Source organism: Micromesistius poutassou, assembly GCF_964030765.1.
Source record: "Micromesistius poutassou genome assembly, chromosome: 17".
Taxonomy (NCBI): Eukaryota; Metazoa; Chordata; class Actinopteri; order Gadiformes; family Gadidae; genus Micromesistius; species Micromesistius poutassou.
The window spans coordinates 13098608-13115682 of record NC_140287.1 but is presented as its reverse complement, the minus strand read 5'-3'; the positions used below and the strand labels follow the sequence as shown (position 1 = coordinate 13115682).

The 17075-nt window shown below is 44.2% G+C and overlaps 1 protein-coding gene across 1 annotated transcript; it reads left to right on the top strand.

Moving 5' to 3' along the window:
- Window positions 1-607: 607 nt before the first annotated feature.
- LOC311362206 (gap junction delta-2 protein) lies at window positions 608-2600 on the top strand (the record flags this gene model as incomplete). Its single annotated transcript, XM_084482019.1, has 2 exons — window positions 608-678; window positions 1757-2600. 2 exons carry the CDS (start codon window positions 608-610, stop codon window positions 2598-2600), a joined length of 915 nt encoding a protein of 304 aa, XP_084338145.1.
- Window positions 2601-17075: the final 14475 nt, after the last annotated feature.

Genomic DNA, 17075 nt, shown 5'->3' with positions numbered 1-17075 from the left:
CCATCAACCTGATCTGAAGATCGAAAATAGGAGGAGGGCTTATAGCCATCAGCCCCACCCTCCTCCCCAAACCCTCCCACCCAGCCCCCCCGCCCCACCCCCCTCTCACACACACACAAGCACACACTCTCTCGCACACTCTCTCTCTTTCACACACACACACACACACACACACACACACACACACACACACACACACACACACACACACACACACACACACACACACACACACACACACACACACACGCATACATTCTCATGACAAGAAGAAAAAAGTGTGGGGCAACCTCGCGCGAGCGCTCGACAGCCACGGCAGAGCGCTCAAAACAGTCTGCGCCCACAACGCGCCACGAGAGCACACAGAGAGGAAGAGGACGGCAGCGCAGCATCAGCATCAGCATCAGCATCTCTTCTTCGCCGCTGCGTTTTCTCGAACCAACCGGACATTATTAAGGGACACTTTAACTGAAACGCACGCGGAGAGAGGGAGCAGGGGAGAGAGCAAGACAGAGACCGGAGAACACAGAGCGGGGGGAATAATAAAAGCCCATTTTTGGTGGGATTTGAGTGCCGTTGTGCCCTCGCCTTCTCCGGATGATCAGAAATGGGGGAATGGACTATACTAGAGAGGCTCCTGGAGGCTGCTGTCCAGCAGCACTCGACTATGATAGGAAGGTAAGATTCACGTCCAAACAGACGAGAGAGACGTGACGAAGGGAAGACATGCAGCAGCCTCCAGGATCCTCTTTAGCATGGTCCCCAGTCCCCCGTTTCTGTGTTGTGGATTTTTTTTCTTGTTTCACAGGATTTTTCCTTCCTCATCGAACCAGCGTAATTCTTGGTGCCAGCTAACTCTTCAGGACGTGGGATGGTGCTGCCAAACTATGATCACCTTAAACTTAACTAAGATCATGTGTCACTCATTTACTCATTATTTCACCCATCCATTGTTATCGGTGGTATTGAGTAGGTATCATACACTTATTGGTGGGAGGGTGGGGGGGGGGGGGGGGGACGGCGGGCGGGAGGAAGGGGGTGTGTGTGGCGGAGAGCTGGTGTAATTAACCAATTTACCGTGGACGCATTGTTAAAGATGCGTGGATCCAGGGCACATTCATACACGGTATCCATAGGAGAGTAGCCTAACGGAGGACACGTTAGGCTACACACACACACACACACACACACACACACACACACACACACACACACACACACACACACACACACACACACACACACACAAACACACATACACGCACACATAGGCCTATTTGAAAACGCACGCTGTCATTTCTAACTGATAAGCACACACACGCGCGCACACACACACACACACGCACACACACACACACACACACACGCACACGCACACGCACACGCACACGCACACGCACGCACACACACACACACACACACACACACACACACACACACACACACACACACACACACACACACACACACACAGAAGAACGAACCGTACAGAGAGAGCGCTCAGGATTCAGCACTGGACAGCTCCTTAAACCAACGCGCGAGCAAAAGGGGGTGTAAACGAGCGCAACAGCATAAAAAAAGAAGAAGAAGAACACACACACACACACACACACACACACACACACACACACACACACACACACACACACACACACTCGTATACAAAGGAAAATGGCACCACACATAGACACATACATTATTAACCCCTCCATATCCCCTCATTCTCTTTTACATTGTTTGTTTGCTTGCTTTTTAGGATCCTACTCACTGTGGTGGTCATCTTCCGGATCTTAATCGTAGCGATAGTCGGAGAGACTGTCTATGATGACGAGCAAACCATGTTTGTGTGTAACACCTTACAACCGGGCTGCAACCAGGCATGTTACGACAAGGCATTTCCCATTTCACACATCCGATACTGGGTGTTTCAAATAATCATGGTGTGCACGCCGAGCCTGTGCTTCATCACCTACTCGGTGCACCAGTCGGCCAAGCAGAAGGAGCGGCGCTTCTCCACGGTGTACCTGACGCTGGACAAGGACCAAGACTCCATGAAGCGGGAAGAGAGCAAAAAGATCACCAAGAACACCATCGTGAACGGAGTACTGCAGAACACGGAGAACACCACCAAAGAGGCCGAGCCGGACTGCTTGGAGGTCAAGGAGATCCAGAACTCGGCCATGAGAACTAAGTCCAAATTGAGGCGCCAGGAGGGCATCTCGAGGTTCTACATCATCCAAGTGGTGTTCAGAAACGCGTTGGAGATCGGTTTTCTGGTGGGGCAATATTTCTTGTACGGATTCAACGTGCCGTCCGTGTACGAGTGCGATCGATACCCGTGCATCAAAGACGTCGAGTGCTACGTCTCCAGGCCCACGGAGAAGACCGTGTTCCTGGTGTTCATGTTCGCCGTCAGCGGGTTTTGTGTGATTCTGAACCTGGCGGAACTCAATCATCTGGGCTGGCGAAAGATCAAGACGGCCGTGCGGGGCGTGCAGGCGCGACGAAAGTCCATCTATGAGATCCGAAACAAAGACTTGCCGAGAATGAGTGTGCCCAATTTCGGGCGCACTCAGTCCAGTGACTCCGCTTATGTGTAACGCACGAGAAAAAAACAACAACAACAAAAAAAAAACAGTGATAGATGAGACAGAGATGTGCAGTAAACAAAAATGAAAAAAATGAAAATGTTAAAAATGAATGAAAGACCATTATGGACATGATGGGACAGCTCCGCACGCCTAGATATGTGTTATGATGACATACGAGTGGGCGATTTAGTTCTGGTTCAGTTTTTTGTTTTTGTTTGTTTGTTTGTCTGATGATGACTTCACGGCGAGGGGGTGAATTACAAGCTTGTCGACGTATATTTATGATTGCACTGATGCAACTTTTTGGTCACGTTTCTACTCTGTAACGCTCTGGAGAATGGAGACACGTCTGACCCGTGTTCACACCTTTACTCTTTGGTGGGCTCGTGTTCATGTTGTGCTTGAAGAGAGTCAATGCAAAATTGCACTAAGAGGTGAACATTTGAGAGCCCAACCTAATCCGATATGTGTGATATTGATGGTGTTTTAGGTCAACCTGTTCTTTTCCACCAACTGTGTGACTAGCAAAAAAAAAGAAAACAAACAACGTCCCAACCACTCCCTCTTTAAGTGAATCCATCCAACCCCACAGTGGCTATGGGGGGAAAACCCACCATTATTCGAGATTTATATATAGATATATATACATACATATATATGCACAGATATATAAATCAATGACTACGGATACAACCCTAGTTGAATACATCAGCGTCTTTCATGTATTCTGTGGCCTGTGTCGCACCACGTGACCTTAACATATGTAACCATTCCATCGCTCTCTAGCTGACTCTCTAGCGACACACTCTTGGTGGACTGCTGCATACGCAAAACGTCTGTGACTACCTTAATCATTTCTCTCTCTGACACACCAAAGCGCCCACTGCTTTTCATTTGTGAAAAAGTGTTTTTCTTCTTCTTCTTCTTATTGCTTTTTTGTGTAATCAAGTGCCATACTTGTATATAAACATAATATATATGTAAACATATAAATATATAAATATATAATATTCATCATAAAGCTTAATTCCCTGCTTGGATTATGCTAAATGCCGCCCGATTTTGATTTGCTTTAAATGTATTTGTTGTGGTTAAAATGCAAAAAGGATATAGGCCTACAGTTTTCTCTATTTTACTTTGCAAAATGACTGGAAAAAGAAATGAAGTGCTAGTTTTTTTTACATACAAGAACGAAAATGTCTCTCCACAATCAGTACTGATCAAAAACTCAAAAAATAGCACAAATTGACATTTTTAAACAAAGAATGGGCAATAAAAGCCGCTCTCTGGTGCTACAGTTTTTCATAAGAAAAAAAAGATGGTTTTAAATGTAACCAAAAACAGACCAGAAAAAAACAAAACATCGTTTTTCTGTCTACAATAAATGTGGGATTCATGTACACCAGAAACGTGTGGTGGAATACTTTCTTTCCTCTGCATGCAGTTCTCGGGCCCATCCCCAGAGATAGAGTGAGATAGATAGATGGAGAGATAGAGAGATAGAGAGTGAGAGAGCGAGAGAGAGAGAGAGAGAGAGAGAGAGAGAGAGAGAGAGAGAGAGAGAGAGAGAGAGGGAGAGAGAGCGAGATAGAGAGAGAGAATAGAGGGAGGGGCTTGTTGGTAGCTTGGTGCAGTGAAGGCGTTATGAGGCCACACCCACTTTGTCATTTCTCCACCAGGACAAACCACAGCAACAGCAAGACCCACCCTTATTAGGCTTCACTCATAAGAGACTGCAACATATATAGAACACCATTCCTTTACTATTGGTCCATTGCAGTTAATGTACATGAACTGAGAATACAAATTTGATGTTTTAAACACAATAAGGGTTATGCAGTGCTAACCAGAGACTTTGGCCAGGGAGAAAGAAAAGAGGACCTTGTTTGTAAGTTTATTATGATTCAGTATATGGGTTATACTTCTAGTGTTCGCTGCGTCTTGGTTTATGTGAAGAAGGATAGCACCTGATTTGTGTGTGGAGTGGAGCTTCAGAGACACTCTCTCTTCCTGAAGGTCAGTGAAAGATGAAAAAAATAAAAAAAAGCCAGGCATGAAGAGAACAGTTAATGTGCTGAACAATACGCCTACACTTCTAAGAGAGAGAGGTAGAGAGAGAGCGAGCGAGAAGGAGACAGAGGGAGAGACAAGGAGAGGAAGAGCGATACTGAAAGAAGAGTGGGGCATTATGATCATGAAGAACAATAGGGAGAAGAAAGAGAGATATGATTTTGGGTCTGATCATTATGGGACGGTCTGGGGAAGGATTACTGAACCAGGATGACTCTGCAATGAGAGAGGGAGAGAGAGAGAGAGAGAGAGAGAGAGAGAGAATAGGGAGAAGAAGAGATCCACCGCATCATCATTCTCCAGCCCAGCAGGGACCCAAGATGTTGCCCTCACTCGAGAACCTCAAAAAAATGGAAAGAAAGCGAGACAAAATAAAAAGAGCAGTTTGTCGACTTGGGCCTGATGCAATGCGGTACCTTTTTCTTCCTCCACTCCCTCTCTTCGCCACTCTCCCTCTCTCCATTCACCCTCTTGCTCATGACGTTCTCTCTGTTGAACTTTCTAACTCTCATCTCCATCTCCTTTTCCTCACTTTTTGTCTCATTCTTTGCTTGCCAAATTAAAAGTATGGATGAGTAAAAAGAGTTGTCTGTTGACTCAGACTCTGTACCCTGTCACTGCCCTAGGCGTTCTACATTCAGGGTGGATATTTTAGTTATTAGTTATACTTATACAAATACAAATATATAAATATATATACATAATAATATAATGATAATATTAATGACTATTAAGGCATATTTAAAGATTGTTTAAAAAGCTTGAACATTTACCTTATAACTTGGTTACTGCATAATTTACTTCATAAGAGAAGCCAATAAAAGATGATGATGATTATGATGTTATTGTTGTTATGATAATGATAATTTGCCTGTGTTTACCCTTAGCCTGCATACATTTCCTCTGTCTCTCCCTCTGTATGTCAATGTTAATGGGTTTGGTACAAAGCAGTTATCCATGCATTAACATCATGCAAGTGTTTCGAGGGCTTAAGGTAGCCAGTTCACAAGGCAAAAGGACAAGAGCTCACTGCTGTGATATATAGAGCACACATCAACTGGTCTGGGTTTACTCAACAAAAATAAACTAGCCACACACACACACACACATACATATACATGTACACACACACACACACACACACACACACACACACACACACACACACATACACGTACATACAGACACACACACACACACACACACACTCACACATACACACGCACACACACACAGAGCAAGAGATCACACAATACACAAACCCAAGGACCTATGCATTAATCTGTTGGCCCGAACCCTCTCTGAAACACAGTTTAGCAAACTCTGACTGGAGCAGGGCTATTTTCAATTGATTATTTTTTGAGTACAAAAGCAAAGGGCTGGATAAGGACAATTTCCTACGATTGCAGGTACTCAGGGTTTTGAAAAAAGGGAATTGAAGAAGCTATCTCTTAAACTGTCCTTTCAGGTAAGGGGGCCTTTACAAGAGAAGACACACCTGCATTATAGTGTAGTCTTTGTGGGTATAGGCAAGTATAAGTAAGACGGTAGATGGGCAATTACCTTTTCAGACTGAGCTGCTCTATTTTTAATTGAAGGGGGATTAATTAGTTCACTAGCATTGATGTATATTTGACCTACTGTAGACACACAGAAGAAATGTTTACATTCCTTTTATGAATCATCTGATGAGGTATGATTCATTATTTAACCAAATAATGGATCTCCATGCTGCATACAATAGTAGCACGATTCAAGTTATTTTCTATAGAATGTTATCAAACTCTACTTTTGCACTTAACTTAAACCATTTTCTTCACTGCACATATTTTAACTCTCTTACCACTCTTTTTTTTGTGTCATCTTGTTATTGGTCTGTATTTATGCTGGAGACAGCTGAACGACAACAAGCCATCCCTGGAAAGCTGGATTTTGCATCCAGCGGTAGTAAACTGATCAAATCCCATGGCTGTGGAAACGCACGTGAGCCACGGCTGCTCGGAGGGATTAGATTTTACCAAAGCTTCCTCCCCAACCCCACCTCCCCCAGCCCTCCCCCCCCGGCCCCCCTTGGTGAACAGCTCCTCTCCTCCCCTTCCATTCAACCTGATAACACAAAATATCACGAAACTCAAGTTAACATTTTCTTTCCCCTATTTCTGAATACCAGCTAGCCATATGCCGTATCATAGTCACCAGTGGGTTAGGCTTAGGTTAGAGGGTTAAGCTAACCCTATTAAATAATTTGTAAATGAATATCTTGGTTAAAATTAACACAATTACCTTAATTAACATGAACACCATTAGATTACTAGATTACTAATCCAAATTGTCTTTTGTTCCAACTCTACTTTACTCACAAATGACCATTCACATATTTGCATTTAATTTAGTCACAGACACCCACCACAACAAACCTGATGACCCGGAACCATTATGTTTAGGTTTTTATTATTATTTTCTCTACAGTATTTTCTCTAACAGTTATAACCCGAAAAGTACATCACACTATCCCCCCCAGCACCCCCACTCCCACCCACCCCACCCCCCGCTGCCATACAGTAAGCATGTCCTCCCAATTCCTGCTCCCTTGCAGATCAGAGAGGAGAAGACTTAGCAGCGTAGGGCTGCTATAATTCTGCCTTTTGTGCAGATTACAGCATGAAAGGCTAAAAGAGCTAACAGCGGGAAAAAAGGAAAAAGTTAAATGCGGCGAATGCAGTTCTTTTTGAAAACGCTCAGCCGCAAGCAATGAAATTAGCCCGGTTTCTGCAGCACATATGCACAGCATGGCATGGCTCGGACAGATATGGCAAAAGTTGAAACAAACACACACTTGCTGGTTTTTCAGGCGGAGGAGGATGCAGCCACGGCTTAGTCTCTAACTAATGGCCCTATATGGACGAGAACTCTTCCTTCTGTTCTAGCTGCATAGCAGGCTAGATCTCTTCAGACCTTTAGTTTTTTCGTATTGTCACAGTCATGTTGTTTTGTTTGTCTTGTTTGTGTTGTTTTGTTGGTACTGATTTAGGAAAATCAGTACCGAAATTATTTTGTACTTGTTTAATTATTTGGATTGTTCGAGATCAACTAACCATAACTTTCCTTAGCAGTAATCACAACTAAATAGTGTCTGCTCATAGGATAAAACTACTCTGTGCTAACGCTGTACCGTGTTGCTAGTGGATGTGAAACGTGCCCCAGTAACAGGGATTTGATTGGTTGGATCGGTGTGTGGGATGATGAGATAGCCAGGTGGAAATAAGAGCTGAACAACTAGGTGACGGTCCTGATGGCGGATTCATTTTTGATCCATTTTTCATTTTTTGGGTGACCTCGGATTATGAATGTCAGTGGATTATGCGCAGATTTGTCAAACCAAAGTTAAAAGTGGGACAACCAGCACCTGTGTGACAATGAATTACAATCAAACAAAATTGCAATCCCTAACGTCATCCAGCCAGTTAAGACACATAAGCCTACAGTTTGAATTAAAAAAGTAGAAGATACAATTATTAAGAAGTCAAGCAAGGGTGCAGATCAGATTGCGTAGTTCTTCTTCAATTCATTCGGTCCACAAACCCAAATCTTATGAGAAACCAGCATAGGTTACATAGTACAGCAATGCTAACATATACACTAATATATGCCAGGACACCAACTTTTCCCCCCAAAAAAATGCTTTCCTTGAATGCAATACAGACACGGTTAAGTAGCCTTGTTAGTCTCTTTTTCAGGTCATGTTTAATTTCCGTCTCCAAGCGGAGGTTAACGCCGCAGACCACCCCGTACTTCTGTTCAGGCGCTTACTTCACATCAACCGTTCCCCTCTATTTCATTCCCTAATGGCCTCTTCTGCTGCTGTCACACCGGCCCCACCGCCAAGTCCATCCACTCCAATAAATGTTTAGGTTCCGCACCGTCGAACAGCCAATAAAAATCAATGACCAACGAGGCTTTATCAGACACAGAGGTGTTGGCCTGCCTAGCTGGTGGGACTCGTGGAGAGCAGATACATTGCACATGATGGATTGCACATTTTGCATGATTGCCAACAGTCGATTTGTTAAACGACTGTAACCACAATGCACTTCTGTATTTGTTTGGAAGAGAGAGAGAGAGAGAGAGAGAGAGAGAGAGAGAGAGAGAGAGAGAGAGAGAGAGAGAGAGAGAGAGACAGAGAGACAGAGAGACAGAGAGACAGAGAGAGAGACAGAAAGAGAGGGGGTGATGGTAGTGTGGTGGTGTAGGGGTGATGGGGGTGTAGCTCCACTAGTCTCCCGGCTGGCTCCAGCATGAGCCTGCCTGTCACCCAATCTGTTCCTATTCTGTGGTTTCAACTCCTGAACCACAGAGATCCCTGTGCCCTTCCTGTCCTTTACCTTTCACTTATTTACTCCCTGCAGCCCTCCTTCATGCATCAATTATTCTATGGGGTTTGTTCCTGGTTCCTCCTTTCTCTCTCTCTCTCTCTCTCTCTCTCTCTCTCTCTCTCTCTCATTACCACACACACATACACTTTTAATTTTGATGTGACACTGCTTCTGTGTGAAGCAGGTGATCTGGTATGTTCCGTAAAAATAATACATTTAGAATCAAATAATAAAATGGAATAAAAGGAGGATCAGATTAGTGCGGCAGCTATAAGTGTGCCTGTTATTGCTATTGTGATCATTGTGTCTGCTAGTGTCATGTTGAAGCAGTATTCTATTACGTTGACCGTTTTCAGTATCAGTATTATCTGCTTTGAGTTGTACGGATTGCACTGCCTTTGTGCGATCTTTGTGCTTACTGCGATCTGTAGCTTACAATGAGGCTATATTTGTAGCCTCAATGTAATTATTTTAATGACATGTTTATTAAAATGGAATTGGAGAGGGGCTAGAACATGCCCACCCCCTCACTGCTCCTTAATGAGACTGTATTTGCAATCACTGTTGGTCGCTGGATACTAAATCAAGGGAAATTGTGAATTTACAAACCCATTGTTTTTCTATGCTTCATGTAAACCTGGAGGAGATGGGGAGGCCATAACTCCACATTTCAACCCATCACAATATTTATGCATAAAAACAAGTGGAAACGTTACAATCCTGTAGATGTCCTTTCCAGCCTTCAAACTTTCTGTGGGTACTGCGGCTCTCTGTCGATGGCCACTGTGCTGCAGATGGTTTGTCTGACCCCTTTAGTTGCCCATGGGGCTCCAACCCACAAACACTCACAACAATGAGTCAGAGGGTAGAGATCCCCAAAGATGGACGATGAGGGGATAGCTGAAAAACATGCAGGCAAACAAACACAAGTGAACAAACACACACACACACACACACACACACACACACACACACACACACACACACACACACACACAAACGGATGTACATGCAGACAGACGCACACATGCGCACAACTACATTCACACACACACACACACACACACACACACACACACACACACACGCACACACACACAATATTGTGTATCCTCTCAACCCATCCCACCACATGGTGTTTCTCTGGTGAAGTGGCAGTCTGCAGGGATGTACAAGTGAAGGAGACGTTTGCTGAGGTTGCTGCAGGGAAGGTGTTAATTACAATGAGAAATGTGCTGTGTTTGTGCCTTCCTCCCATACTTCTACAAACAGCACACATCCATGCAAATGTACAAGAAGTATACACAAACACAGGCAACACACTCTAACAAAAACAAAAACACCCCCCACACACTCACACACACACAGGCAGCACAAACAAGCCCTATGCTAAGCAGGCTCTGCTGGCTCTATCTGTCACAAGTCGCCTTAGCCCTGCTGTAAGCCTCTTGAAATGTGTGCATCAGACTGCAGTAGATCAGAGGAGGCTAAGACTAATCCACCCGTGTCTTGCACCAATCACTTGAGGTTCTCTGTCATTTAGTGCAAAGAAGGACAAGATTTGCTAACACAATAGAGCCTACAAGTGCAGCATGGAGCTCAGTTCTGATTTAGGCAACTTTTGCTCACTAGCAAAGGTGATCAGTGTGAACGCTACACTATTCAGAAGAATATAATGTAATATAGCAGAATTAAACAGAACAGAAAACAATAGCATAGAATATAACATAATGAAATAGAAAAGAATAGTAAAAGACAGAATGGACTTTCTATTGGTGTGACGGCAATAGAAAGTATAATTGTATGTGGCTGCCGTATTTAATACCAGGTTGTTGTTTTTTCTTTATGGTCACACCACACATACCTACATACATACCATGCATACCATTGTCTCAGATGTGGCACATCTGAGACACCTGCATGGTTGGTGGAGATGGTGGTCTGTGGACCTGGTCGAGGCCATTGGCAGAGCATAAAAGGTGAGTTTGGTCCTGCTGACATAGTGGAATATAAAGAAATGGCTTAATGATATTCGCAAATCAATAGAGCACATGCTAACAGAGGCTATGTCCGCGAATGTCCATTTCTCCCTGACTCTGGTGGATTTAGGTGTCCTTCACTCCTGAATGGCTGCTCCCACCAATTGCTGAGCCCCATGCTGATCAATGCCGGTGGAGATGGTGATGGAGGTAGTGGTGAAAGCGGAGGTGTGGGTGGAGACGTGGGAAAGTATTAGCTCATATAAGCTGCACAAAGATTTGAGCAACAATGATTGAGCAACAAATTATACGATTTGCTATTTTGTCATTTATCCGAGTCTTTATCCGAAGCACATAAAGCATGTGGGGGTGTTCTCTGTGTGTTGTCCTCCCAGGGACGGTGATCGGTAGTGGGAATGGTGTGGGAGCGCCTGTACCCTGGTGCTGGACGACACAACCGGAGAAGAGCTGGTCGCTCTCCAATGTGAGATTCGGGCTCATGTGACCTCAGATAGCAGCTGTCCACTATAGTGTCCTTCACCACCCACAAACCCACACACACACACACACACACACGCACACACACACACACACACACACACACACACACACACACACACACACACACACACACACACACACACACACACACACACACACACACACACACATAAACACGCACACACACACACACACACACACAAACACACTCAAATGTGTTTGAAGGTGTGTGTGTGTGTGTGTGTGTGTGTGTGTGTGTGTTACATATAAAGATTATTTCATTATCATATTATAGCTAGGGTAGGACATTTGTTTTATTGGCCTGAATAAAATGATTGAAAAAGACCTACCTGCCTGGTTACCTGCGTGCACTCACTGCCTGTGCTCACATTGCACATGACCGGAGTATTCATCAAGGCAAGGCGGACCTATGGCTAAAGCTAGCAGGCTTTTATAGGGAGTAGCTTTGGATGGAGGACCGAAGGGATACTCAAAATCAAAATCTTTGCAAATTGCCTATCCTGGCTTTAAGGCACAGTGATTCTCATAGAGTGCGCCCCACTCACAGTGATGTATATAAAGGCTTGGTTTAATCTCCAGCTTCTCTCGCATTAATGTGTGGACCTATTGAATAAATGGCCTGCCTGCCCAGTCCTTACTGGGATTATATTGGAGCCAGTTTAATTTGCCAGAAGGATTTCCCCCTGGAAAAAATATCCATAGCATATCTACAAAAACATATCTATAGCATGTACACTGTACATGCAAATAAAACGTATGCCTGTTTCTCTCTGCCTCTACCTTTCTCTATACCTCTCAAAACATTTTTTATATTATGTTGAATTACCTGCATTTGACAAAAGAGAATTATAGAGCACATAAGGAAGGGATAAAGGGTTAACATATGAGCCTTTATTCTCAACATGGCCATTTTGTTAAGTGTAGCCCCTTGAGAAGCCTGTGGGTGCATGATTAACTTCCACTATGGCTCCCTAGTGAAAGACAACCAATCAGTGGAGAGCAGGAGGCAGGAGACCATTACGCACCAGCGAGACCTTGACTGAAGTCAGCCACAGTGACTAATCCCAGAGCCCCGTCGCTGGAGGTCGTTGCCAACCTTGCTCCCTTCGACTCCACCCTATATCCTCTCCACCTTCGTCCCTTCGCTCCGAGCACGGCTAGGCATCACTTGTGTTCTCCTGTTCTCAACAGAATCAGAATTTAGTTTTATTGGCCAAGTATGCACACATACAAGGAATTTGACTCCGGCGGGTGTTGACTCTCTTTAACAGGTAGACATATGCAAAATAGACATTACGCAACATCAATTAAATATACAGACATACCGGTAAGGCTGCATACTAAAGAGCAAGTGGAGCAGTGACCATAAAAGAAGTAGCAGTAGTAAGGACAGTAGTGAAGGAGGCTGAACTACTGTTGAGTGCATGTTGTGTTGCAGATCAGCTATTTAGTAGAGTGATGGCAGTGGGAAAGAAGCTGTTCTTGTGTGTGGATGTTCTGGCAAACAGAGATCTGTAACGTCTGCCAGAGGCGAGGATGTACAGCATGTCATCCGAAGGGATGGGAGTCTGGGAGTGAGGTGTGTGGGTGGTTGGGCAGGGGGTGGGGGGGAATTATCTATCATGTCTCTATCTCCTGCAGTCCCTTTTTTTTCATCTCCCTCGCCTTTCGTTGTGATTGCCTGAGCACCGCGATGGGAGGCTTTAATTCAGTTGTCCTTTATTTTGACGATTAATCCTGGACCGCTGAGGGGTGCTGGGGCGGTGGGGGATCCCCCTTGGGACCTCTGCACACACGTCTGGCGGACACGGTTCCATTATCGTCACTCCACCATCCCCCCCCCCCCCCGACATCAACACCACCACCACCGCCCCCACACCCTCCTCTCATTCCCTGGGTCCCTCTGATGATTTCATTAGATGCCTTCATATGCCCACCGGCCAAACGGTTCACATCTCCTGGGCTCCACCAATGATCCCTGAAGAGTCGTTTTTATTTATTATTAACAAATCATAGAAGCTGAATCTCTGTCATCACATGTACATTAATGCAAGTGATCATATGTTTGATTCACAGCTCTAGTCCATTGTGGGGTTTTTATAGGGTGAGGGTTTAATACTCACAGTGAAAGTTAGCACTAAGGTTAGGGTTTAATAATTGGGTTAGGTTAGTCAGTACTAGGGTAAGGGTTCAATTTGAGGGTTATGGTTTAATAGTCAGCACTACGGTTAGGGATGTGGCCTTATTCACACTCCATTACATCAACGCACATTCTTGTGTTTTTCCGTCATGGGTAAAATCCCAGCCCGCCACTCTGCCCTCACATGACTGAATTAGAGTGTGAAATTTCTGCTAAATTATTCATGAGATTTGCAAACCTTACACGATGACATCACCACCTCCATTATGGCCCCCATCATAGCGGCCATGAATAAAACCCATGAGGAGCAGAAAACAATGCAAATGGTTGCATAGGTAAAAACAAACAAAAGAAAACATAAGTAAGGCATGATAAAAAAGAGGGACAAAGAGGGATATTGTAGTGTTGGCTGGAAGTTCGACTCCCCGCTGAAAGGTTCTTGGTTTAAACTCCAAAGTCTGCAGGCTACCTGTTGTTATCATTGAGCGAAATAATGAACCCTTAGCTGCCCCTTAATGACATGTCTATAATATAGTCTATAGTACATGGTATAACCATGTAGGTTTATATGGGAGTTGTACAGGTATTTCCGTTGAACCAATCTCCCCTAATCTCGCCTAATTTTGCATGAACTAACTTCCACATTTGCATCCTTTATCTGTAAATGAAACCGGTTGTAGTATTTGTTGTGTGAGGGGAAGGAGCACACAGACACTTGCAACATTTTAGGATGTTACATTGGTTGTGGTTGCTTACAAATGGTGGCCACTGCGAGTTGATCTTCCTCTCGCTCACCTCAGATGTCCTCCCACCCTCTTGTGGAGACTGACACAGTTTAGGAGACCTTGTTTGTGGTGTGTCCCCATTCCGGAGGTTGCTTTGGATGCTCTAACCAAACCCACACCATGGCGCCCGCACGCTGCCAGCCGCAGCAGAAAGCTGTCAATCAGCCCTGCCAGATCAAACACACATGAAACAGCATGCTCAGTGAACCAACCATATGGCTGGAACACATACGGATGCATGCACCCAACATACGCAACACACACACACACACACACACACACACATATACACACATACACACACACACACACACACACACACACACACACACACACACATGCACACACATGCACACACACTTCAGCCATATCCAATCATTAATGATTCATGGGTGACTCCAATTAGAGCCAAATGGGATTTCTTCGTGGAATTGTGTGTACTACGAATACCACTAGAACATGTATTTTTTGGTGTTACTTAACGAGAAAGAAGTTAGGATCAGGACAGAAGAAACAAGCTAGGGTTCAAGGAAATTAAACAGTTGATGTTCTCAAGAGAAGACTCAGAAGAACATCACCTCTTTCATTTCCTCTTCAGTGGCCGATAAACGTTGAATCCTTGGGGGCCTAACAGTGGCAACAAGAGCACATACACTGGGCACAATGTCCTACATTAGAGATTCTGTCTGATCATTCTGCTTGCCCCTACCCCAGTACACATTGGCTGTGTGACAGTAGCGTGCGGTGTCCCTAAATTTCAGTGGGGCAGAAACTACTGGCGTATGACCACACCCACAATTTACATGTTTTTTTTTATATGTACATATTATATACATATATAATATTGTACTTTATATCATTTTATATATATTTATATAGGCTTCACATCACTCACACTCGTGGTCTATAAATCCTTTTGTCCTGTTGTTTGATGGCTAACTTCTCTTCTCAAATGTTTTTTTAAACAGAAACTCAACACTGTTAATCAGGTGCAACACCACTCGCCATATCTGCATCTGATATAGAAACAACGAAAGATACTGGTGGAATAATTTGACTTAAAACAGTTCTAGAATATGACCATGGGGCAGACTACTTTACGACCATATAGGCGTCTATTAGCGCGGATTGCAATTCTTATTGCAGCCTGCAGGGTTATACGATAAACATACGGAGGAACGCAGTCGTTGAGCTGCCCTGCCCCAACATTGCATGACACGTTAAACTCAAGTAGAATCGCCACCATCATCCAAAATGTGATGTGAACAGACCAAAAATAGTCGGAAAGCCTACAGAAACTATAGATAGTTAATGTGACAATCACATTATTAAAAATAGACTTGGAGCAATGATATACTTTTATATTTTTTTGGGAGCATGCTTTTGCAAGTAGTTCTCTGCCCCACCTGCCCATATGGACAGCACGTGCCGGCTGTGTGACTGAACTCTGATGTCTGGTTTGAATCTAAACGATTGTTACAATTTAAATGATTTGTCTTTATCAATGTTCCGCCCGTCCCTTTTCTGTGTTACTCCAGTATATACACCACTGCCTTCTCAAGAGTCTCCAATGTTTCTTATCTAATTCATGGCGGCTTTGGCACCCACTGAATCATTCAGTAGCTGACACGTTCCAAACACATGTGTCACCCTTGCTTGATGACCTCAGTAATGCATGGCTCAGCTAACTGCTATTTAGGTGAAAGGGGGAAGTGTTGGCATGCAATGACCAGACAACCTAGCCTCGTGACAATCCCAGGTTCACATTCGGTGAATATCAGGATGGTCCTACGAGGCTACAGACTCGTAAGTACGAGGCTACAGTCCTCTTAAGTCTGAAGCCTTCGTTTTCTTAAGGCTTCAGACTTAAGATCTGGGCTCTTATTTGGAATCCTTTTTTATTGTTCTATGGCCACTGCAATGACACACTGTACCAATGACAGAAGTAACAGGCACAGTGGCTTACATAGGTTCAAACTCCATACACTCAAACATACATACACACACACAGACGCAAACAGACACACAGACACACACACACACACACACACACACACACACATTTCCTCTTCCTTGTGTCTCTTTGATGATCAGTTTGCTTATCATCAGCAGAGCTCAGCTGGGGCAAGTGTTCCATCCCTTGCCACAGGCTCCTCATCCTGCAAGTCCTCCGTGTGGAGCACACTGCCACATACTGGCACACACACTTTCACTCATACAACATGCATGCATACAGACGCAGACAAATGCACACACACACACACACACACACACACACACACACACACACACACACACACACACATCCACACACACACACATCCACACCATCACACTTACACTCACACATACAAACACACAACATTCACACATATTAACACATGAATGTACACACACACACACACACACAACACACACAAACAAACTGTGCACGCATGCACATACAATATGAAGGAATACGTAATGTATGCAAATATCAACAAGCAAACCTACATGAAGGCATATGTGCACACACACAACACACACACACACACACACACACACACACACACACACACACACACACACACACACACACACACACACACACACACACACACACGGTAACACACAAA